The sequence below is a fragment of the Pistacia vera genome, unplaced genomic scaffold (assembly GCF_008641045.1).
Source record: "Pistacia vera cultivar Batoury unplaced genomic scaffold, PisVer_v2 Contig52, whole genome shotgun sequence".
NCBI lineage: Eukaryota > Viridiplantae > Streptophyta > Magnoliopsida > Sapindales > Anacardiaceae > Pistacia > Pistacia vera.
Window position 1 is genome coordinate 1,444,671 of NW_022196357.1, and position 22,278 is coordinate 1,466,948.

The window sequence follows — 22,278 nt, forward strand, 5'->3', positions numbered from 1 at the left end:
AAGTTAGAGTTGGATTCAGTTGAATTGACTTTCTACTGGTTTTGTTATTTTGGTTTGATGACAACTTTGTGGGAAATATTCTGACTTGGAATATTTGAAAAAGTAGGTTGTCCATACTCCATACTCCTGTCCATAATGTTTTGCATAGTATCTGCAGGTCCTGAACTGGTGGAAGCAGTTTTAGACCTAACTTGCTAGAGTCAAATGGTTTTAGGTAACAAAACACACCAAAATAGAGACCCCAGTTTAGTTGAGAAGATATTACGCTGACATTAGATAGACAGGTGTATTGTGTCAGCTAGAAAAGCTTTCAAGATTAAGTTAAAATTTGTAAGCAAATCCGGGTTGAGTATTTTCCCTTAAAAAAAATTAAAAAAATCCTAAATATCAACCACATGGGATGCTTTGATTGAAGTCCAAGTTTGGGGTCTCATTGTTTTATTTGCAAAAGAATGTCACTTCTAACTGTGTTGATTGTTGAATGCATTTCTGTAAGTTAAACTTGTCACATTGATTATCGTTACCGTGACGTAACATTGGTGCGAGGAATTTTATATTTTACCCTTTTCCTTTGGGGTAATGTTAAACTAAACATACTAAAGTATATCATAAAATTCACATCTCAGTTGTGTGATCTTATTTGACAGCCATATCATATTTACCCAATAATTATTTTATTAACATCTTAAAATAATAAATTTGAGATAAAACTTTTGAAATGAATGAACGTTATTGTTTCTTCTATCAAATGGTAGTACATTTTATAGGTTACAGATTATTGGTATTACTTGTATCATTTTATTTGGTTTGAAAATTTCTAAAACTAATGAATTTCAATTTGTTTAAGAATTGGATCGGATTTTTTAAAGATTAATTTGATTCATAATTTTACGCCGTATTCTCTCAGTAAAAATAATGTCACTATTATTGACATTACACATGGGAAAATTTTCCACGTTTTATATTATTTTGTTATTGTTAGCTAAGCAAAAAGCGGCTGCTTCATGGCTTTACCTTCCGTTGAGGACTCAGATTCCATTATCAACTCTTCCCTTTACACGTTCCATTAATTTTATGCTGACATTCATCTCCTCAAATTCCTCACCTGCCCGTTCATTTTGGGATTGTATCTCTCAATCAACCACATTCCTTTCCCCCTCTCAATCATCTTATTTTAACACTTCAATTATGAGAATTTTTAGTCTGAGAGATCAGTGTGTAAATGGCATTGGTAAGAGAAAGAAGACACCAACAAGCTCTTAGAGTATCCCTCCCGTCACCCAATTACTTCTCCCAGTACCATTACCACTTGCCGCCGGAAACTGCGAGCCCCAACTCCCCGGACGTTGAAAGCCTTGCAGACTTGAAGAAACTCTCGGTTCTTGGCCACGGCAATGGTGCCACTGTCTACAAAGTTCGTAACCAAAAAAGCAGCTCTATCTATGCCTTGAAGGTTCTCCGTTTTGATCAAAATGCCGTCTCCATTTGCCACCAGGCTGCCCGCGAGGCAGGGATTCTCAAACGGGTGGACTCCGAGTTCATTGTCAAATGCCATGCAGTGTTTTACACCATTGAAGGAGAGATTTGCTTTGTGATGGAACACATGGAGGGAGGATCATTATCCGACGCTCTGCATGTGCGCGAGACATTGTCAGAAGATGTTATTGCCAGAGTTGCTTATCGCATGCTGAAAGGGTTGCAGTATTTGCATGGACTGCGGATAGTTCATGGTGATATAAAGCCATCAAATCTTCTGATAAATGGAAAAGGGGAGGTGAAGATAGCAGATTTTGGAGTGAGTAGGATCATCGGCACTGGAACTGGCACTGGCATGCGCAATGGAATGGATTCAAACGATGGAACTTGTGCTTACATGAGTCCTGAAAGGGTTGATCCTGAGAGGTGGGGTGGGGATAATAATGCAGATGGATTTGCAGGCGATGTTTGGTCACTTGGGGTGGTGGTGTTGGAGTGTTTAGTTGGTCATTATCCGTTGATTGGGATGGGGGAGAAGCCAGATTGGGCAGCGTTGATATGTGCAATATGCCTGGGGGAGAGGCTGGAGATGCCGGAGGGAGCTTCCATGGAGTTTCGGAGCTTTGTGAGGTGTTGTTTGGAGAAGGATTGGAAGAAAAGAGGGACTGTAGAGCAGCTTCTTGCTCATCCTTTTGTGAATAAGATCAGTCCTGAGAGTTCTAGTCCTTGAAGGGCTGCGGACACATTTTTGCTTTAATTTACATGTTTGAGTTGCTACATTAATTTGCCAGTTTTCCTTTATTACATAAAAATCAAAAGAATCTTGTTACATCTCATTTATCATCATACTTCCATCCCCATCGTAATCAACAGTGGAATTTCCAGAAATGGAGGTCATGAAAACATAGAGCATGTAACATTGCACAACGATTTCCAACTTGAAGACATAATTTAGTTACATAATAGTCCCAATTCGGTTTAATCTTCCAAAGTTTCTTTATCAAACCAAACTAAATTGGGAGTTAAAAATTTAATTTCTGAGCTTTTCAATATTATTGAGCTACTACTTCCCCTCGTTCTAATTTCATTGAAACTTGACGATAAGGTGAAATTCTGTAAGTGTTAACCCAAGTAAGAAGAAGCACGATCTATATGTACATATATATAGAGCTGGAAGATACTTAAAGAAGAGTCTTTTTTGCTCTTTTCTGTCAACTAGGACTTTTTTATTTGAACTTTGCAATTCTAGTTTGAAGTTGAAAGAAAAAAAGAAAGCCATTGTAAATTATTTAAAATGTTCATATACTGCGCCAACTTAACCAACATATCACTTACCCACAATCAAATGATATCTTTTAGTTGGTAAAATTAGAAAGCAAGACTTTGACTGAATGATCACCTTCTTTGTAAAAAGCACATAACAATTACTGACATTCTACTCTTTCAAAATGAATTTACAGGATACCGTCTGGTATAAAAGCAACCGGCTGTTACAGTTCACATGCCTATGTAAAGCTCAACGTTTAGGCTAATCAAGTTACAGTTCTGCAGTTGTATGGAAAAGATTAAATCATTGAAGTAGAATCTCTGGATAAACCACAGAGACAAGATGATACCTGTTTGGAGAACTCTAAATCATTTTGATGGTGGAGCCAAGTTAGGATTCTTGGTAGTCTCCATCTGCTTCTTGAGAAGTCCACCTGAATTTGAACCATTAAAACAAGAAAAGCCAACTCATCAATATGCTGATAGAAAGATAATTAAGAGACAGTTGCAATAAAATGACTGAAATGTTTTGATATTATTAATGTACTCTAAAAGAGCATCAAAGTGGAGTTCTGCATAATTATTACTATAATAGAGAAGAATTACCCCGAAAGGTACATTTCAACATCAAAATGAAATCAGAAGTTCATTATATGTGAAGCATACATTTATCCTCTAAATAAGAATCACTATAAAAAATGGTGTCATCAAATTAAAAGTTAAGCCAGCTCTTTCCTTGGATTTCCTATGCTAATTCTTTTATGCCATTTAATTCTCGTTTACTACATTCCACTACATTTTCAATTGTCACTCCTGACTTAATTTACAAGTTGGCTAAGTTCTGAATAGTTTGAAAACTTGTGGGATATAACATCCTCAGAAGGGGCCCCAGGAATAGAATTCCTGACCTCTTGATTTAAAACAAAAGACCTTAAACCACTCAACCCAAATTCTCGCATTTCATTGTTCAGCCAGCAAGATGATGCTTTTATCATGCTCACAACAACTCACGATTGCACCATGAATATCATCTTTATGAATCAGACAATGTACATAAAAGCTACATTAACTACATAGAGTTGGTTCCTGAATCCCGAAAGAGTAATAAACAGCAAAATACTGAAGACTACTGAGATTCAAAACACGAATAGCAAGAGAGAGTTCCCCATGTGCATGCGATGGAGAGAAACAAACTCAAACCAATGGCAGTTTGGTCTCTGGGTTTTTAGAAAAGTACAGCATTTTATTTGCTTTTGACACAGTACACATGTTCTCAAATGCACGAATCAACATGATGTCATGATGTCGGAAATATTTTAAAAACAACCCCATATGGATGAAAGCTCTTTTAGAAACACTTCTTCACTCTTTGGCTTAGGCAGATGATGAAAACATCATCACTCTAATCTATTTAACTTGATTGTCAATGTTCAGGAGATGTTGAAAGACTGACCAAGATACAACCAATGGCCTTCTCTATCCCTATCCCATTCAGCAAGTTTCTGAAAATGCTGTATTGCATCATCTAACACCAAATCAACTAGTGCAGGAATGTCATCAAAGATCCAAAAAGAGTAAATTAATATTAAAGGCACATAGAACAATAGGTACTCTATAAATTCTCCTTTAAAAACCAACAAAACAAGGTAACAAAATGAGCGGCAATAGAGAAATTGAGACTAACCTCCTTTTGATATTAGGTTAATACGAGAACGAGGCCCTTCAAACATCCAGTTATCTTCATCCATGGATTTAACCTCCTTATTCAGAGCAGCCAGGAGATCAGATTTCAACACTGCAAACCAAAAATTATTAAAATTTTTCCACTAAAAATGACAGAAAACCCCAGTTTTCATTGAAACAAAAATAAGTATTTTACACTTTCCCTGAATGGAACATTTCAAAAATTAACAGAGCCACTGAATTACTATCTTCCTTCAAACTAATGAAAAAAATGATTAATAGTATGATAATATAAATGGCAATTAAAGCATAGAGAGTGACCTAGCATGGCCTCGTCCTTCCGGTCTTGAATGGAGATGAGGTCAGAAGGAAAGTGAAAGTCGTCGATAACAGTGTTGTTACTGCTACTTCCTCCCCCACCGCCACCGCCACCTCCTCCGCCTACTATTGCAGTTGTTGATATCGATGAATTTGCCGGTGACGTACTGTTCATTTTCCTCTTCAAAACCAGACTAACCAGCTGAGCTTCTAATTTTTTAAATTATGTTTTCTTTTTTCGCAAATATCTCCCCGGCCGTCAAATACCTCCGTTAAACTTAACATAAGGGCAAAATCGTAAATGAAATTTATTATAAAATTATACAGTCTCGAATGGTCGAATTGGAGAAGCTTTGGAGTCACCTCTTCACCCATTTTGGTTTCATGTTTCAGAAACTACTCCATGGGATCTCGAGAAGATGTTCGATTATGGCTTTGCCGTATTGTGGCAATTGTTATGATGGTGTTTGCGGCGGTTGGCATTGAGGTCAGTCAGATTTTCTCTAACTTTTATAAACTATTGGTTTTGTTTTATGGATATCTGTTTTCAGTTCGTTGGAAGATGCATAATTATTTATCTGGGAATGTAAAATTTGTTTATTTCAACTTGTAATTTACTTGGGGTTTTGTTTATTCGTGTTTTGTTACTGGGTTTACGAGAACAAACTACTATATAATTGAGCCTATGTAACTTTGTTTTGTTAAGTGGAGGTGGGTTCTTCATTTGTTCGAAACCCAGAAAAGCATAAAACATAAGATTCATATATAGAACTTAAGATTCGTATATTGCAGTAAAACTTTATTCCAAGAAACCTTCTTGTTGCTTTGCTCGTTCTAAGGAAGGAAATTCTCTTTAATTTCGTCAGATAAGCATACACGAAACCTTCAGGTTAGAAAGCAAAAAACTGAAATTTTAGTTAAAAAGTGATAAAAAATTTACTATCAAGATGATATGAAAGTTAGATTTTAACCATGCGTAGTTGGTATCTTAGCTAATAAGGTCTCCAATTTATGCTAATCAAGTTACAGTTCTGCAGTTGTACGGAAAAGATTAAATCTTGAAGCAGAATCTCTGGATAAACCACAGAGCAGATGATACCTGTTGGAGAACTCAAATCATTTTGATGGTGAGCCAAGTTAGGATTCTTGGTAGTCTCCATCTGCTTTTGAGAAGTCCACCTGAATTTGAACCATTAAACAAGAAAAGCCAACTCATCAATATGCTGATAGAAAGATAATTAAGAGACAGTTGCATTAACTTGTCACATTGATTATCGTTACCGTGACGTAACATTGGTGCGAGGAATTTTATATTTTACCCTTTTCCTTTGGGGTAATGTTAAACTAAACATACTAAAGTATATCATAAAATTCACATCTCAGTTGTGTGATCTTATTTGACAGCCATATCATATTTACCCAATAATTATTTTATTAACATCTTAAAATAATAAATTTGAGATAAAACTTTTGAAATGAATGAACGTTATTGTTTCTTCTATCAAATGGTAGTACATTTTATAGGTTACAGATTATTGGTATTACTTGTATCATTTTATTTGGTTTGAAAATTTCTAAAACTAATGAATTTCAATTTGTTTAAGAATTGGATCGGATTTTTTAAAGATTAATTTGATTCATAATTTTACGCCGTATTCTCTCAGTAAAAATAATGTCACTATTATTGACATTACACATGGGAAAATTTTCCACGTTTTATATTATTTTGTTATTGTTAGCTAAGCAAAAAGCGGCTGCTTCATGGCTTTACCTTCCGTTGAGGACTCAGATTCCATTATCAACTCTTCCCTTTACACGTTCCATTAATTTTATGCTGACATTCATCTCCTCAAATTCCTCACCTGCCCGTTCATTTTGGGATTGTATCTCTCAATCAACCACATTCCTTTCCCCCTCTCAATCATCTTATTTTAACACTTCAATTATGAGAATTTTTAGTCTGAGAGATCAGTGTGTAAATGGCATTGGTAAGAGAAAGAAGACACCAACAAGCTCTTAGAGTATCCCTCCCGTCACCCAATTACTTCTCCCAGTACCATTACCACTTGCCGCCGGAAACTGCGAGCCCCAACTCCCCGGACGTTGAAAGCCTTGCAGACTTGAAGAAACTCTCGGTTCTTGGCCACGGCAATGGTGCCACTGTCTACAAAGTTCGTAACCAAAAAAGCAGCTCTATCTATGCCTTGAAGGTTCTCCGTTTTGATCAAAATGCCGTCTCCATTTGCCACCAGGCTGCCCGCGAGGCAGGGATTCTCAAACGGGTGGACTCCGAGTTCATTGTCAAATGCCATGCAGTGTTTTACACCATTGAAGGAGAGATTTGCTTTGTGATGGAACACATGGAGGGAGGATCATTATCCGACGCTCTGCATGTGCGCGAGACATTGTCAGAAGATGTTATTGCCAGAGTTGCTTATCGCATGCTGAAAGGGTTGCAGTATTTGCATGGACTGCGGATAGTTCATGGTGATATAAAGCCATCAAATCTTCTGATAAATGGAGAAGGGGAGGTGAAGATAGCAGATTTTGGAGTGAGTAGGATCATCGGCACTGGAACTGGCACTGGCATGCGCAATGGAATGGATTCAAACGATGGAACTTGTGCTTACATGAGTCCTGAAAGGGTTGATCCTGAGAGGTGGGGTGGGGATAATAATAAAGATGGATTTGCAGGCGATGTTTGGTCACTTGGGGTGGTGGTGTTGGAGTGTTTAGTTGGTCATTATCCGTTGATTGGGATTGGGGAGAAGCCAGATTGGGCAGCGTTGATATGTGCAATATGCCTGGGGGAGAGGCTGGAGATGCCGGAGGGAGCTTCCATGGAGTTTCGGAGCTTTGTGAGGAGTTGTTTGGAGAAGGATTGGAAGAAAAGAGGGACTGTAGAGCAGCTTCTTGCTCATCCTTTTGTGAATAAGATCAGTCCTGAGAGTTCTAGTCCTTGAAGGGCTGCGGACACATTTTTGCTTTAATTTACATGTTTGAGTTGCTACATTAATTTGCCAGTTTTCCTTTATTACATAAAAATCAAAAGAATCTTGTTACATCTCATTTATCATCATACTTCCATCCCCATCGTAATCAACAGTGGAATTTCCAGAAATGGAGGTCAAGAAAACATAGAGCATGTAACATTGCACAACGATTTCCAACTTTAAGCCATAATTGAGTTACATAATAGTCCCAATTCGGTTTAATCTTCCAAAGTTTCTTTATCAAACCAAACTAAATTGGGAGTTAAAAATTTAATTTCTGAGCTTTTCAATATTATTGAGCTGCTACTTCCCCTCATTCTAATTTCATTGAAACTTGACAATAAGGTGAAATTCTGTAAGTGTTAACCTACGTAAGAAGAAGCACGATCTATATGTACATATATATAGAGCTGGAAGATACTTAAAGAAGAGTCTTTTTTGCTCTTTTCTGTCAACTAGGACTTTTTTATTTGAACTTTGCAATTCTAGTTTGAAGTTGAAAGAAAAAAAGAAAGCCATTGTAAATTATTTAAAATGTTCATATACTGCGCCAACTTAACCAACATATCACTTCCCCACAATCAAATGATATCTTTTAGTTGGTAAAATTAGAAAGCAAGACTTTGACTGAATGATCCCCTTCTTTGTAAAAAGCACATAACAATTACTGACATTCTACTCATTCAAAATGAATTTACAGGATACCGTCTTGTATAAAAGCAATCGACTGTTACAGTTCACATGCCTATGTAAAGCCCAACGTTATATGCTAATCAAGTTACAGTTCTGCAGTTGTACGGAAAAGATTAAATCATTGAAGCAGAATCTCTGGATAAACCACAGAGACAAGATGATACCTGTTTGGAGAACTCTAAATCATTTTGATGGTGGAGCCAAGTTAGGATTCTTGGTAGTCTCCATCTGCTTCTTGAGAAGTCCACCTGAATTTGAACCATTAAAACAAGAAAAGCCAACTCATCAATATGCTGATAGAAAGATAATTAAGAGACAGTTGCAATAAAATGACTGAAATGTTTTGATATTATTAATGTACTCTAAAAGAGCATCAAAGTGGAGTTCTGCATAATTATTACTATAATAGAGAAGAATTACCCCGAAAGGTACATTTCAACATCAAAATGAAATCAGAAGTTCATTATATGTGAAGCATACATTTATCCTCTAAATAAGAATCACTATAAAAAATGGTGTCATCAAATTAAAAGTTAAGCCAGCTCTTTCCTTGGATTTCCTATGCTAATTCTTTTATGCCATTTAATTCTCGTTTACTACATTCCACTACATTTTCAATTGTCACTCCTGACTTAATTTACAAGTTGGCTAAGTTCTGAATAGTTTGAAAACTTGTGGGATATAACATCCTCAGAAGGGGCCCCAGGAATAGAATTCCTGACCTCTTGATTTAAAACAAAAGACCTTAAACCACTCAACCCAAATTCTCGCATTTCATTGTTCAGCCAGCAAGATGATGCTTTTATCATGCTCACAACAACTCACGATTGCACCATGAATATCATCTTTATGAATCAGACAATGTACATAAAAGCTACATTAACTACATAGAGTTGGTTCCTGAATCCCGAAAGAGTAATAAACAGCAAAATACTGAAGACTACTGAGATTCAAAACACGAATAGCAAGAGAGAGTTCCCCATGTGCATGCGATGGAGAGAAACAAACTCAAACCAATGGCAGTTTGGTCTCTGGGTTTTTAGAAAAGTACAGCATTTTATTTGCTTTTGACACAGTACACATGTTCTCAAATGCACGAATCAACATGATGTCATGATGTCGGAAATATTTTAAAAACAACCCCATATGGATGAAAGCTCTTTTAGAAACACTTCTTCACTCTTTGGCTTAGGCAGATGATGAAAACATCATCACTCTAATCTATTTAACTTGATTGTCAATGTTCAGGAGATGTTGAAAGACTGACCAAGATACAACCAATGGCCTTCTCTATCCCTATCCCATTCAGCAAGTTTCTGAAAATGCTGTATTGCATCATCTAACACCAAATCAACTAGTGCAGGAATGTCATCAAAGATCCAAAAAGAGTAAATTAATATTAAAGGCACATAGAACAATAGGTACTCTATAAATTCTCCTTTAAAAACCAACAAAACAAGGTAACAAAATGAGCGGCAATAGAGAAATTGAGACTAACCTCCTTTTGATATTAGGTTAATACGAGAACGAGGCCCTTCAAACATCCAGTTATCTTCATCCATGGATTTAACCTCCTTATTCAGAGCAGCCAGGAGATCAGATTTCAACACTGCAAACCAAAAATTATTAAAATTTTTCCACTAAAAATGACAGAAAACCCCAGTTTTCATTGAAACAAAAATAAGTATTTTACACTTTCCCTGAATGGAACATTTCAAAAATTAACAGAGCCACTGAATTACTATCTTCCTTCAAACTAATGAAAAAAATGATTAATAGTATGATAATATAAATGGCAATTAAAGCATAGAGAGTGACCTAGCATGGCCTCGTCCTTCCGGTCTTGAATGGAGATGAGGTCAGAAGGAAAGTGAAAGTCGTCGATAACAGTGTTGTTACTGCTACTTCCTCCCCCACCGCCACCGCCACCTCCTCCGCCTACTATTGCAGTTGTTGATATCGATGAATTTGCCGGTGACGTACTGTTCATTTTCCTCTTCAAAACCAGACTAACCAGCTGAGCTTCTAATTTTTTAAATTATGTTTTCTTTTTTCGCAAATATCTCCCCGGCCGTCAAATACCTCCGTTAAACTTAACATAAGGGCAAAATCGTAAATGAAATTTATTATAAAATTATACAGTCTCGAATGGTCGAATTGGAGAAGCTTTGGAGTCACCTCTTCACCCATTTTGGTTTCATGTTTCAGAAACTACTCCATGGGATCTCGAGAAGATGTTCGATTATGGCTTTGCCGTATTGTGGCAATTGTTATGATGGTGTTTGCGGCGGTTGGCATTGAGGTCAGTCAGATTTTCTCTAACTTTTATAAACTATTGGTTTTGTTTTATGGATATCTGTTTTCAGTTCGTTGGAAGATGCATAATTATTTATCTGGGAATGTAAAATTTGTTTATTTCAACTTGTAATTTACTTGGGGTTTTGTTTATTCGTGTTTTGTTACTGGGTTTACGAGAACAAACTACTATATAATTGAGCCTATGTAACTTTGTTTTGTTAAGTGGAGGTGGGTTCTTCATTTGTTCGAAACCCAGAAAAGCATAAAACATAAGATTCATATATAGAACTTAAGATTCGTATATTGCAGTAAAACTTTATTCCAAGAAACCTTCTTGTTGCTTTGCTCGTTCTAAGGAAGGAAATTCTCTTTAATTTCGTCAGATAAGCATACACGAAACCTTCAGGTTAGAAAGCAAAAAACTGAAATTTTAGTTAAAAAGTGATAAAAAATTTACTATCAAGATGATATGAAAGTTAGATTTTAACCATGCGTAGTTGGTATCTTAGCTAATAAGGTCTCCAATTCATAGATAAGGTCACACACACACGCACACATATAGGGACATTTAGGTTAGGTGCAAAATTTAAAAAAAAAAAACAAAAAAAAAAACCTATAATCGCACACTGATGCCTCGTGGTGAATTCTTTGCATTGATTTTCTTGGTTAGATTCCTTAGGAGCTTTCTCAAAAGTGTGAGAGATTTGACTCGCAGTCCTTCCTTTGGTCGTAACCGGCAGAAGGGGAATGCAATCAGGGAGTTAATAATATTTCAAATGCAGTCCAAAATATGAACTTCTAGAAACATGATAGGAGTCCAGGTAATGAATGCTGCAACAAAAATTGGTAATGGATATGGATATAAACCTTTAATTTTCAAATTTTGCACAGATTTGAAAATTTTGATTAGTAAAAGCCTCAGTTGCTTTAAATCATTACAGCAATTTCTCGAGGCATGTGTTGTTGGAGTTTTTGGTAGGATCAAGGGGATTTTTAAGCGAATTAGGGGACTAAAACAGTATAGAGAAAGAGAGTCTTAAGGATGGTTCAACTCAGATTTTTCTCTGCCTGGTTTGTTTTTATTGTTACAGCTCTTATTTGTACTATTGTTGAACTGATTGGGAATACAGCTTAGAGATTTTATTGATTTATAATCTAATCCAAAACAATCTACTCTGTGCTATTTCAATTGGATGTTGGATCCTTGAAAGGGGGTAACTCTTTCTTTGGTTCATGATCTGTGTCCTACAACAATTTTTGCTTAAGAATTGGAGGAACAGCAGATTGTTACTGGCAAAATGGACTCATAGGAGTTGCTTGACACTTTTATTGCAGTGGACCAAGGTTATACTTGGATTTTATAGTTTATATGAATAAGATTATTCTGCTTGTTGTCAATGTAGCAAGAGTTGTTTGCTTGTTTTTTTATTAGTTTGTGTGGAACAACTATAAGGAAGTGTTATAATGGGCAGTAGTTTTAACAGTTGTGGATGACTGGTAATGATGAAGGGCATGTGGATGATGAATAATAATGAAGGGGAGGTGGATGACGGGGAACAACATAGAATGTTTTGGCTGTTGGTAAAGTTGGTTGTTGTGAATAGTTGTTGCCAATGTAATGACCTGGGTTTTACCAAACATGATTTTTTTCAATTTAGGCTCACAACACTCNCTTAAGAATTGGAGGAACAGCAGATTGTTACTGGCAAAATGGCCTCATAGGAGTTGCTTGACACTTCTATTGCAGTGGACCAAGGCTATACTTGGATTTTATAGTTTATATGAATAAGATTATTCTGCTTGTTGTCAATGTAGCAAGAGTTGTTTGCTTGTTTTAGCAGTAGTTTTAACAGTTGTGGATGATTGGTAATGATGAAAGGCATGTGGATGATGACTAACAATGAAGGGGAGGTGGATGACGGGGAACAACGAAGAATGTGTTGGTGGTTGGTAAAGTTGGTTGTTGTGAATAGTTGTCGCCAATGTAATGACCTGGGTTTTACCAAACATGATTTTTTCAATTTAGGCTCACAACACTCAGCACATTTGTTTTTAGTCTCCTCAACCTAAATGTTTCGTGCTTATGTAAAGAACTCCACGCGTGATACAATAGTTCAAAAACTCTCATACTAACAATATAAGATTGTTGCAGATGGTTTTACTTTCATATATCTAGTCCACAACATGGCTCTGGCTAGGAACAATTCATGTCAAACTTCTCCATTAAAGGCCACAGTCCCTCGTGTGGTTTTCACCCACCATCGAGTCATGTTCTGGCTTTTATATCGATTATGACAATCCAGGTTCCACCTACAAAATTTTGTCCGTTTTGGACTCATAATTCTTTCTAGTTTTGCTTTTAAGCTTTTTAACTGAAATGTTACCTTGTCTATAAGGAACCCTATGTGTTACATATTAGTCTAAGAACTCTCAAACAAGTGATGTGATATCAAGCACATGGTCTTACTCTCGTACACCTATTGTCTGTAATATGTCCTCAAATGGGCACGATTGTTGGTCATCAACCTCATTAAGAAATTTATTTCAAGTCATAATAAGACAATTTTTTCGAAACACTAATAGTTACTTCTTTTGTCAATTTATTCATTTATGTAAAAGGGAATAGAGAATTTAAAAACCATATTACATGGTGGCATGTGGCACTTTTTCTTTGGCCAAAACAAAACAAAAAGCGAGTTGTCGCCAAAAAGAAATAATAAAACTTATGGGTTGAAGAAGAGAAACAGAAGGATAAGATGCAAAGGACAAATAAGAGAGAAAGTGAAGAGAAATTGGCTGGGTTTTGCTAAAGTCAAGTAGAGTTCATATAGATTGGGAGGTAGAGTAATCTACGTGCATTTTGTGAAAAAAAGAAAAATGAAAAAGAAATTGATTGTTATACTTGGGAATTTTATAGTTTAACAATCTCTTCTATCTCTTTTTGTTTCCTTTTCTTCTTATCCTCCTCTTTTCTTCTTCTTCTCCAGCTGATAATGTCTCTTTTTTGTATAGACAACTCATTAGTCTTCTTTTGTTTGGTTAAACACAGGTGCCACATGACATCTTTTAATAGGTTATATAAGATTTTTATCTCCTTTCATACGCAAATAACTTAGTGGATATAAATGACTCAATTCTTAGTGTCTTGCAAAGATTTTCTTTTTATAATTTTATGTACCCTTTTTAAGGGGACCGTCTGTCATGAGTTTTACCTAGTGTCACGGGTTTGGAGTTTCACACCCAAAAGGTTAACTCATTAGGGGAAGGGATTTCCCCCTTATAAGCCCAAGACCTTCCTAATGCGCTTCCGCTGTAGGATTTGTGATACTCTCCCACCCAATCCTATGATGTCCTCGTCACAGGTGAGGCCCCTGCCGACCCATCCATCTCACCTCTCGAGTGGACCCACTATCACACGTGGACGCCCATCTACGTGGGCACTTGGCGGGACACCGAAAGACGGATTGAGTCTGCTTTAATAGCACTTTTGGGTGGGGGAGTGTCATGGATCTCACATCGGAAGTGTATTGGGGAGGTCTTGAGCTTATAAGGCAGTCCCTCCACTTAATGGGTTAGCCTATTGGGTGTAAAACTCCCAATCCGTGAAACTAGTCAAGGCCACGCTGCTAGCACTAGATGTATGAGAATAAGTCCATGTGCAAGATCCTATATCAAAAGTGAGAGTTTTTTGGTTAGTAGATAACACATGAGGTTTCTTAGATAAACAAGAGGTCTTTTTAGTTGAAAACTATAAAAGTAAAACCGTGAGGGTTGTGAGCTCAAATTGGCCATCATACTCGGTGCAACTGTAGCCATTATAATTGGTATCAAAGTAGGAATGCAACCTGATTGTGAGCGACTCCCACGTGAAGATGTGTGACCCTTGTGCGGGTGGTTTGTCATAGGCCTGGCCACATCTAGGCAGGTTCACATTGCGGGTACTGAGTGTATGAGAAGTAATGTCTGTGCAAGAATTTTGAATTGCTTATGAGAGTTTTGGATTGAAAAACCCACAAGGTAAACCTTGGGGATTGTAAGCCCAAAGTTGAATATTACTCAGTAGAACGCTTGTTGTTACAGTCAAGCTAGGTATAGTTAGACACTTGTTCAATCCTTGAAAGTTCTACTGTTGTAATTGCTATTGCTTGATGGCATGCTTGGCAGACCAAGTTTGTTAAACTGATACTAATTTGATTTATCATTAATTGTCCATGCTCTCACAACTTGCTTCTAATGTAATTTGACCCACATAGAGGTAATTGACTGAATGAGAAGAGCCATTTAACTAGAAGAAACCTCAGCCTTATTGGATCAATTTACTAATTTGTTGTTATAGAAATATTTGATGTGTGGAAAAATCATAAGCAATTTAACCCTTCAGTTATTTCATTGATTGCCATATAGATTTCAAGTACTAAAGTGTAAACCAAAGCCCAGTTATAGACTTTGATATCCACAATTAGACCTGTGTCAACAACTAAAGTAGAAAAATGAAAATTGATGATCACAGTGAGATTAAAAAATACCATAGTTGGAAATGGGTTAATCTTTTGTAATGTGTTTCTGAACTTCTCTTTAGCAATTGTAGAAACGTCAAATCTCATTAATCAACTTAGAATACTATGAATTAAAAATTTATGCTTTATAAATTCCACATAAATACCCACTCGAAGGGGAGGGTATTATATAAGATTTTCTTCTTCTTCTTCTTCTATGTTCTTGTAATAAAAAATATATTACCGTTCTTACTCGTAGCATTATCATTATTGCTCATATCATTCTTTGTATAGTAGTCTGGAAATAGAAGCTACCGGTCTTTCATGTCAAATGTACAGATATCCTGTCAACAAGAGAAGGAAAAGAGTTCACCCTATGAATACCAATAATATAGATGAGAAAGTAACTTATAAATAGTACAAGTTTCCAGTTCCAAATGTATCAGTTTAGTTCTATTTTTTTCTTTATATATATATATATATATATTTTACTTTTAAATTTTCAGGTGGGAAGGAGTGAGACAAATTCTGGTTTCAAGAAATATCTTATGACATCATATTTTGAAAAATATGAAAGCTTGGTTGATTCAAATTTTCAAGATTTCTTAGGACATGTACTTCATTCTGGTTTGTGTGAAGTGCTGCCAGATAATCTGAGACCTGTTTCAAAGCATTCAGTTCTACAACGCCATTTGATTGGTGAAGGTTCTCATCGTCATCTATCATCATCTATCAGATTTGACATTGACCCAAAGTCCATAGCTCAGCTACCCATTAACTATTGTGAGGTTTTAGTAGTTGAAAGACTACCCGCTGGAGTATTTGCCGACCCATTTGAGCTACAACATCTTCAGCAGCGTGGTGGTAATTTGCGTTCATTTTTCATGATAAATCATAGAATCAGTATTACTATAACCATGTTTGTTTTGTTGCTTATTTTGCTCAAGTTGATGAGTAGAATTCCATTTCTTGCAGTTTTTACAGATATAGCTGTTTTTGGAGATACGAACTTGGAATTGCCTTCATTTCGTTCCAATCAGTCTGCAGTTGAAATCCACATGAATGTCGATCCCAATATCTTTCAGGAAAAAGCACTGGAAATCAAACTACAGCTACCATTGCATGCACGGTATCAGGTTAGTAATGATATTATGAAAAGGGAAACATTTTTGTTCTTATTCCGTACTGAATTTGTTCATGTGTTGCTGCTGTTCTTCATTGGCAACTTGAAAGTTGTCAAGGATTTATGTGAAATACTGACCAAATTTCATTATCTTTGCAGCCCTTAGATGAAAGTGGCTATTCAAGAATCAAATTTAGTGATCCTGATTTATTCATGCGCTGCTGCATTAAAGGAAAGCTGCAAAATCAGAGCTGTTTATTTATCTCAACCACTGACCATGCTGAATCTAAAACCGAAGCTGCTGTGTGGAGAATACCTTCTGGGATTAAGGCACACTCAGAGATTGTATCTGTTGTTACTTTCATTTCAGCCATTTTATCGACTCTTGCAATTGTATGGGCATCCATATTTTGTTCAGACATTAAGCCCGGGAAAAGCTCCAAACAATCTTGATCACTTAAATATACTATTTTTGCCCTTAGATAAAAGAGTTTAACCTTCAGTGATATTTTTTCTTTCATTTTTTAGTAAAAGAATGTCAGTAAGCCGGAGTATCTTCTTGATTCAATCCGCCTTGAAAATTTGTTCACGAATCCAACAATTTCGGGGACTGTTTCAATACTTCGAAGAAATATTTAAAATAATTGTAGGAAATTTAAACCTGTAATTTTTTTTGTTTAATTTTCGAACAAGAATAAAAATTTCAGAATAAAGATGAGCTAATTTTGATCAAATTGTCGAAAATGGGGATTTATCTTCAATAATTTTTTTCCTTTTTTCATGGCCGAACTGCTTTCTATTGGAATGTGTCCTGAAAACAAATAGAAATTTCAATGAATAAATCCCAAGACTTTTTTGTATATATGTCTGGACACATTGAAGAAAGAAAACACAGCAAAAGTCAAAATCCTAAACCATGTGCAAGAGATTTAAGAGACATTCAACTCGTAACCCAAAAACACGGTCGTGAGATTTGTAAGTGACATGAGCTTTGATATTATTGAATCTGCAACCAAGTTACCTAAATCAAAGAAGACTGTTTCTGCATCTCGAGTATAATTACTCTGCAGATTGGCAATGATATGAAGATGTTTCCTTTCTCTATATGGTGCAATGAAAAATTACAAAATAACAATCAAATAGTTATCAAATTCATGCTTATGAATGATAATTTATAAGAAACCCCAAAGAATTAATGATATTTTATTATTTATAATTTAAAAAAGCAAAAAATAAAAAAAAAACACATAACACATAACACACCCTTTAGCAACTTACAACAAACAACAGACACCCCCAACCCATGCAACTGAATGTCGCATATTATGTACTAACTCAGTCAACAACTGTCACGCTCTCCTCCACGACGAAGACGATGTTTCAGTGAAACGACAATATCAAAACAGATTAGTATGAGAGATCAGATTACCCTCTTTTTGCCAACCACATCTTAAACACTCGTTCCACTCACATTTTTCAGATAATCTTCTCATCAAGCTGCAAGTACTACGATCAAAATGAGGAGCACAATCCCGAATATCACTAAGAGCAAGCACGCCTGCAGAAATATAATGACTTCGTTAATTCACAAATGCTGGTTATTAAGCATAAAAGACAATTATTTCTTTCATTTGTCAAAAAACAAGTGCATTTCTAAAGACAATTCAAGTGGGTACAGCTAATTACAGCATCCGAGAAAGGGCACAATAAATGTGCATTCATGATGTTTTTACACCCCAACTACATCTTGATGTTAACAAAAACAGGAAAACGTTTAAATCTAGTAAATTACCAGAGAGGAATTCGATCTTTGGGTCTTTGCTGCTTTCACGAGATGTGATTTTCCCTGTGCAGTTGCCGCATGGGAATTTTCAATATGGGTCCCAATATCATCTGCAAGATGATATGTTTACTATTTAACAACATGATCCAGGCTGATAATAGAGTTATGAATACAAGACAAGAAGATGACATACCAATCATAGTTCCTTGCTCGTGGACCAGCACAGCAAGATCTTTAAAGATCTCATTCACTTCACCAATTTGCTGCTGGATTTCATGAATTCCTTGATCTCTCTCCTCAATGACAGCCTCATTGAAGGCAATCTCATTGTCTAATAGCAAAACCTCCTGTCTGCAGCAAGAAATTACTGAAATGTTAAGGTTCTGCTCATTGATGTCTATTTCTCAAAGAAAACAAGGGATAAACATGATTAATAAATTGTAAGTTCAACTTTCATGAAATGAATGTACAACCACACTTAAAGGTTTTGTGCAATGCAGCAATTATTAAGTTAAGATTTTCAATCATTTAGTTCTCTTTGCAGTAAAAATGGTGAAACTGATTTACGGTGAGAATGAAACATAATGTCCTTTATATATTCTATTTCAAGCCATCTTGAAGTAAAAATTTTAACCCTTGCACATGGAAGTGGTAAACTTTTCAACGTAAGTTTTTTTTTTTCTTAAATAAAATGAAAAAGGTCAACTGCATGCTTAACAAAATATTTTCAAATTTAGCTGCATAATTCATATCTAACTCAACATTAGAAATAAATTTACAATTTGCTTTGAAGTAGCGAAATATCTGTTCAGAGGTTTTGAATCTAAATAACAAACTCCAAGCTTTGTAATGCAGAATATGAATAACAAAAAGTGGAGAACACATAATTTTATTTATTTTCTACTTATAACAAAAGAAAATACCACTGGCAAGCAGAAAAGAAAGGAAAGCGCCACTTGAAAAAGGGTATTTACTAGTTAATTTGAGAGTGAAACTCACCTTCTAGATTCCACAAGAACAGCACGCTGTTCTGCACTCTTATCTGAACTTATATCTAGTTCCTGGGCTGTGTAGCTGAATATAGAATGGAAAAAAATCACAGCATGAGGAAAGTATGCATGGCAAGAGTAAGAATTGAAAGATTAGCAAATTGGAAACAACCAGATGTAGATCACTTGGAACCACTCAACAACAACAAAGTAATCAACAAACAATTTTTTTAAAGAAATCAATATAGGAAGATTTCACAAATGTATTATTTTTTTTATTTTTTTTTTTTCAAACTACAACACTTGACAAAAATAATCTAATCAATTTGTTTTCCATGCAATCAACATGTGCACTAAAACATAAAGGGACCTAACCAAGGCAAGTACAAAGGGCCTGCAACAGCACGTACCTGGAAGGAAGAGCTGCATGGGGAACAAAAGGAGTGTAAGCTGTTTCCCTTTCAGCTGCAAGCCGTTGGGCCTTCTGAAACTCTTTTAAAACAGCTTGAAAATCTTTTGCAAGTTTAGCATCAGCAATTTTCTTGCTGGCCTGTATTATACAAACCAGTAAAGGTCATCTTAAGAAGATAAAGGATTTTAAACAGCCCCCACAAAATTGTTTTAAGTTAATCAAGTTATAAGTTTTAATTTGTATTAGACATGTTCAATGTAAGTAATAAGATTTTTACCAACAGTAATATAAACATATAACATGCATAAATTAGCTCTCTCTGTGTGTGTGTGAGAGAGACAGAGTTGTGCATTTATAACCAATTAACTAGTGCTCACGAAAGCATACTTACACTAACTTCAACACGATGATCTGATTCACTAGCTTGTTTTAGTTTAGCTGAAGTGTCCTTTACCAACTGTCCAATATGTAGCCTTGTCTTGTGTCTGTCAATACAAAACAGTTCCAGACTAAGAACCTCAAAGTGCAAAACCATTCATATAAAAGAAAAATAAAAAGATGTAAAGAGAAGATTGTGTGACATGCAAGATATAGCTTAGGAGGAGGATATCCTCATTTTGCACACTACAAGTGTAAATTAATGCATCATAGATTCCAGAAACAATCAGCCACATAAATTTGAAAATTTTCAGAGGCAAACTTTTTTGGTAATAACCATCAATCTTTCTTCATGCTATTCTCTCAGCAAGTTTACATGAATAATAGCACCATCTCGTTTTGAATTACTCATAGGTGTTATTGCATTTTATGATCATTTCTTGATTTAGCATCATTTTTTTAGGTCCAATTGAAGTGGCTTCAGCAAAGTCTCCGACCATTCAACAGAGGTTTATAACAACTTTTACAATTTCAAGGAGATTTCTGATAAATTTCGAAACCATATTTTACGCAAACCTTAAAGGGGACCCATTTAAATGTTCATTATTTTTTAGCATAAATCCTTATACCAACTAATGCTTCCCAAATAATCAATTCAAATGCATAATCACGATTATACTCCTAACCAATCCATCGCAATTCCAGAAACTAAACCTCTAACCCCTAATTCCTCATAATTCAACCAAAAAATATTCACATCAGACAAACTCACAGCTTCTCACGGAGCTCCGGCGTATCCTTGGGGGTCCCAAGCGTATTAACAAGTCGTTGAAACGTCGAAACGGCGGTGTTGATCTGGAAAATTCCAGAAGCGACGGCCTGCGTGGAGTCTTGCTTCGCAATTCCGTTCGCCAAATCTCTCCTCAATGAGCCCACGGACCGGCCCGCCTCCAGATCCTGAAAGCTCATTCTTCTTGCAACTCGAAAGCCGGTGTTTGGATACAGGGATTACTCAAGACGCGACGGCAGTTCAAGAAAACCTCGGCGAGAATTTTGGAGAGACAAAAGGGCAGGGAAATTAATGACGATGTGATCTATATTGGGATTTATTTTTTTTATTTTTTTTGTGTAGCCGGTTCGGTGATGTGGACCCGTGATAGCACACGTGGATGGTGGAGATTGGGCAAGAATAAAAGTAAAAATTATTTCTTGTTTCGGTGTTAATAAATTGATTTTTGTCGGAGGAAAAACGACTTTTTATTATGTGAATGAATGATGGTGATGGGCCAGCTAAAAGCTGGGCAACAAACTTTTTTTTTTTAATTTTAAATTCAAATCCTTAGGGATTATAAAAGGATGACGTCTAATTTTTAAATCAATTCATATGAATATATAATTATGTTATTTTTACTGACTTTATTAGCTAACAAGTAAATTTATTAAGATTGATATTAATCTCACAAATTTCCTCTTATAATTCTGATACAATAGTTTTGTAATTAATCAGCTCATAATAAGTCTCGTATGTCTAACAATATATTTTATCTATCCACTATCATATCGGAATTGTAAAAAAAAAAATTTGTAAGATTANATAGCACACGTGGATGGTGGAGATTGGGCAAGAATAAAAGTAAAAATTATTTCTTGTTTCGGTGTTAATAAATTGATTTTTGTCGGAGGAAAAACGACTTTTTATTATGTGAATGAATGATGGTGATGGGCCAGCTAAAAGCTGGGCAACAAACTTTTTTTTTTTAATTTTAAATTCAAATCCTTAGGGATTATAAAAGGGTGACGTCTAATTTTTAAATCAATTCATATGAATATATAATTATGTTATTTTTACTGACTTTATTAGCTAACAAGTAAATTTATTAAGATTGATATTAATCTCACAAATTTCCTCTTATAATTCTGATACAATAGTTTTGTAATTAATCAGCTCATAATAAGTCTCGTATGTCTAACAATATATTTTATCTATCCACTATCATATCGGAATTGTAAAAAAAAAAATTTGTAAGATTAAATTATGAACCGATGTTTATTAATCTTAATGACAAATAATAATTGGTCACATGATTTTATAAAAATTGTAATAATTAAAGAAACTTCTGTGACTTGACAACCACGGTGACGGCCGACAATTTGGCCTAGCTAGGCCAAATCGCAGCCAGGCCAGCGGCTGTGAACCCAATCCAGCAATAGAAATTATATTTTCTAAAGTTAAAATGTCAAGAATGTGAAAGTCATGATATACCAAAAGCAACGCAAATTAACAACAAAATTATGGATTACTACCGGAGGGTACAACTTTTACTTGTCAGTTTCTTCTTAATTCTAATTTATCTCTCTCACCTTTCATGT

The 22,278-nt window shown here is 35.6% G+C and overlaps 6 protein-coding genes across 7 annotated transcripts; 3 read left to right on the forward strand and 3 right to left on the reverse strand.

The window, feature by feature from the left end:
- Positions 1–966: 966 nt before the first annotated feature.
- On the forward strand, positions 967–2,206 carry LOC116106508 (mitogen-activated protein kinase kinase 10-like). Its single transcript, XM_031392876.1, has one exon. It carries the CDS (start codon positions 1,223–1,225, stop codon positions 2,204–2,206), a length of 984 nt encoding a protein of 327 aa, XP_031248736.1. The 5' UTR covers positions 967–1,222.
- Positions 2,207–2,789: 583 nt separating this feature from the next.
- Positions 2,790–4,930, reverse strand: LOC116106613 (protein SAMBA-like). Its single transcript, XM_031392977.1, has 3 exons — positions 4,747–4,930; positions 4,427–4,537; positions 2,790–3,176 (listed from the first exon to the last, which is right to left on the reverse strand). The coding sequence occupies exons 1-3, from the start codon at positions 4,916–4,918 to the stop codon at positions 3,112–3,114; spliced, it is 348 nt and encodes a 115-aa protein (XP_031248837.1). The 5' UTR covers positions 4,919–4,930; the 3' UTR covers positions 2,790–3,111.
- Positions 4,931–6,466: 1,536 nt separating this feature from the next.
- On the forward strand, positions 6,467–7,706 carry LOC116106505 (mitogen-activated protein kinase kinase 10-like). The gene has a single exon (XM_031392872.1). The coding sequence runs from the start codon at positions 6,723–6,725 to the stop codon at positions 7,704–7,706; it is 984 nt and encodes a 327-aa protein (XP_031248732.1). The 5' UTR covers positions 6,467–6,722.
- Positions 7,707–8,522: 816 nt separating this feature from the next.
- Positions 8,523–10,431, reverse strand: LOC116106507 (protein SAMBA-like). Its single transcript, XM_031392875.1, has 3 exons — positions 10,248–10,431; positions 9,928–10,038; positions 8,523–8,677 (listed from the first exon to the last, which is right to left on the reverse strand). Exons 1-3 carry the CDS (start codon positions 10,417–10,419, stop codon positions 8,613–8,615), a joined length of 348 nt encoding a protein of 115 aa, XP_031248735.1. The 5' UTR covers positions 10,420–10,431; the 3' UTR covers positions 8,523–8,612.
- On the forward strand, positions 10,292–16,848 carry LOC116106506 (phosphatidylinositol-glycan biosynthesis class X protein). Of its 2 annotated transcripts, XM_031392874.1 has the most exons (5): positions 10,292–10,403; positions 10,638–10,731; positions 15,730–16,087; positions 16,199–16,359; positions 16,506–16,848. In XM_031392874.1, exons 2-5 carry the CDS (start codon positions 10,648–10,650, stop codon positions 16,797–16,799), a joined length of 897 nt encoding a protein of 298 aa, XP_031248734.1. In that variant the 5' UTR covers positions 10,292–10,403; positions 10,638–10,647; the 3' UTR covers positions 16,800–16,848. The 2 variants fall into 2 exon arrangements, with proteins under 2 accessions (XP_031248734.1, XP_031248733.1); XM_031392873.1 differs by lacking the exon at positions 10,292–10,403 and having other exon boundaries at positions 10,577–10,731.
- Positions 16,849–17,517: 669 nt separating this feature from the next.
- On the reverse strand, positions 17,518–21,002 carry LOC116106537 (syntaxin-22-like). The gene is made up of 7 exons (XM_031392905.1): positions 20,681–21,002; positions 19,922–20,015; positions 19,529–19,668; positions 19,129–19,203; positions 18,323–18,480; positions 18,139–18,239; positions 17,518–17,904 (listed from the first exon to the last, which is right to left on the reverse strand). Exons 1-7 carry the CDS (start codon positions 20,875–20,877, stop codon positions 17,839–17,841), a joined length of 831 nt encoding a protein of 276 aa, XP_031248765.1. The 5' UTR covers positions 20,878–21,002; the 3' UTR covers positions 17,518–17,838.
- Between the last annotated feature and the right edge of the window lie 1,276 nt (positions 21,003–22,278).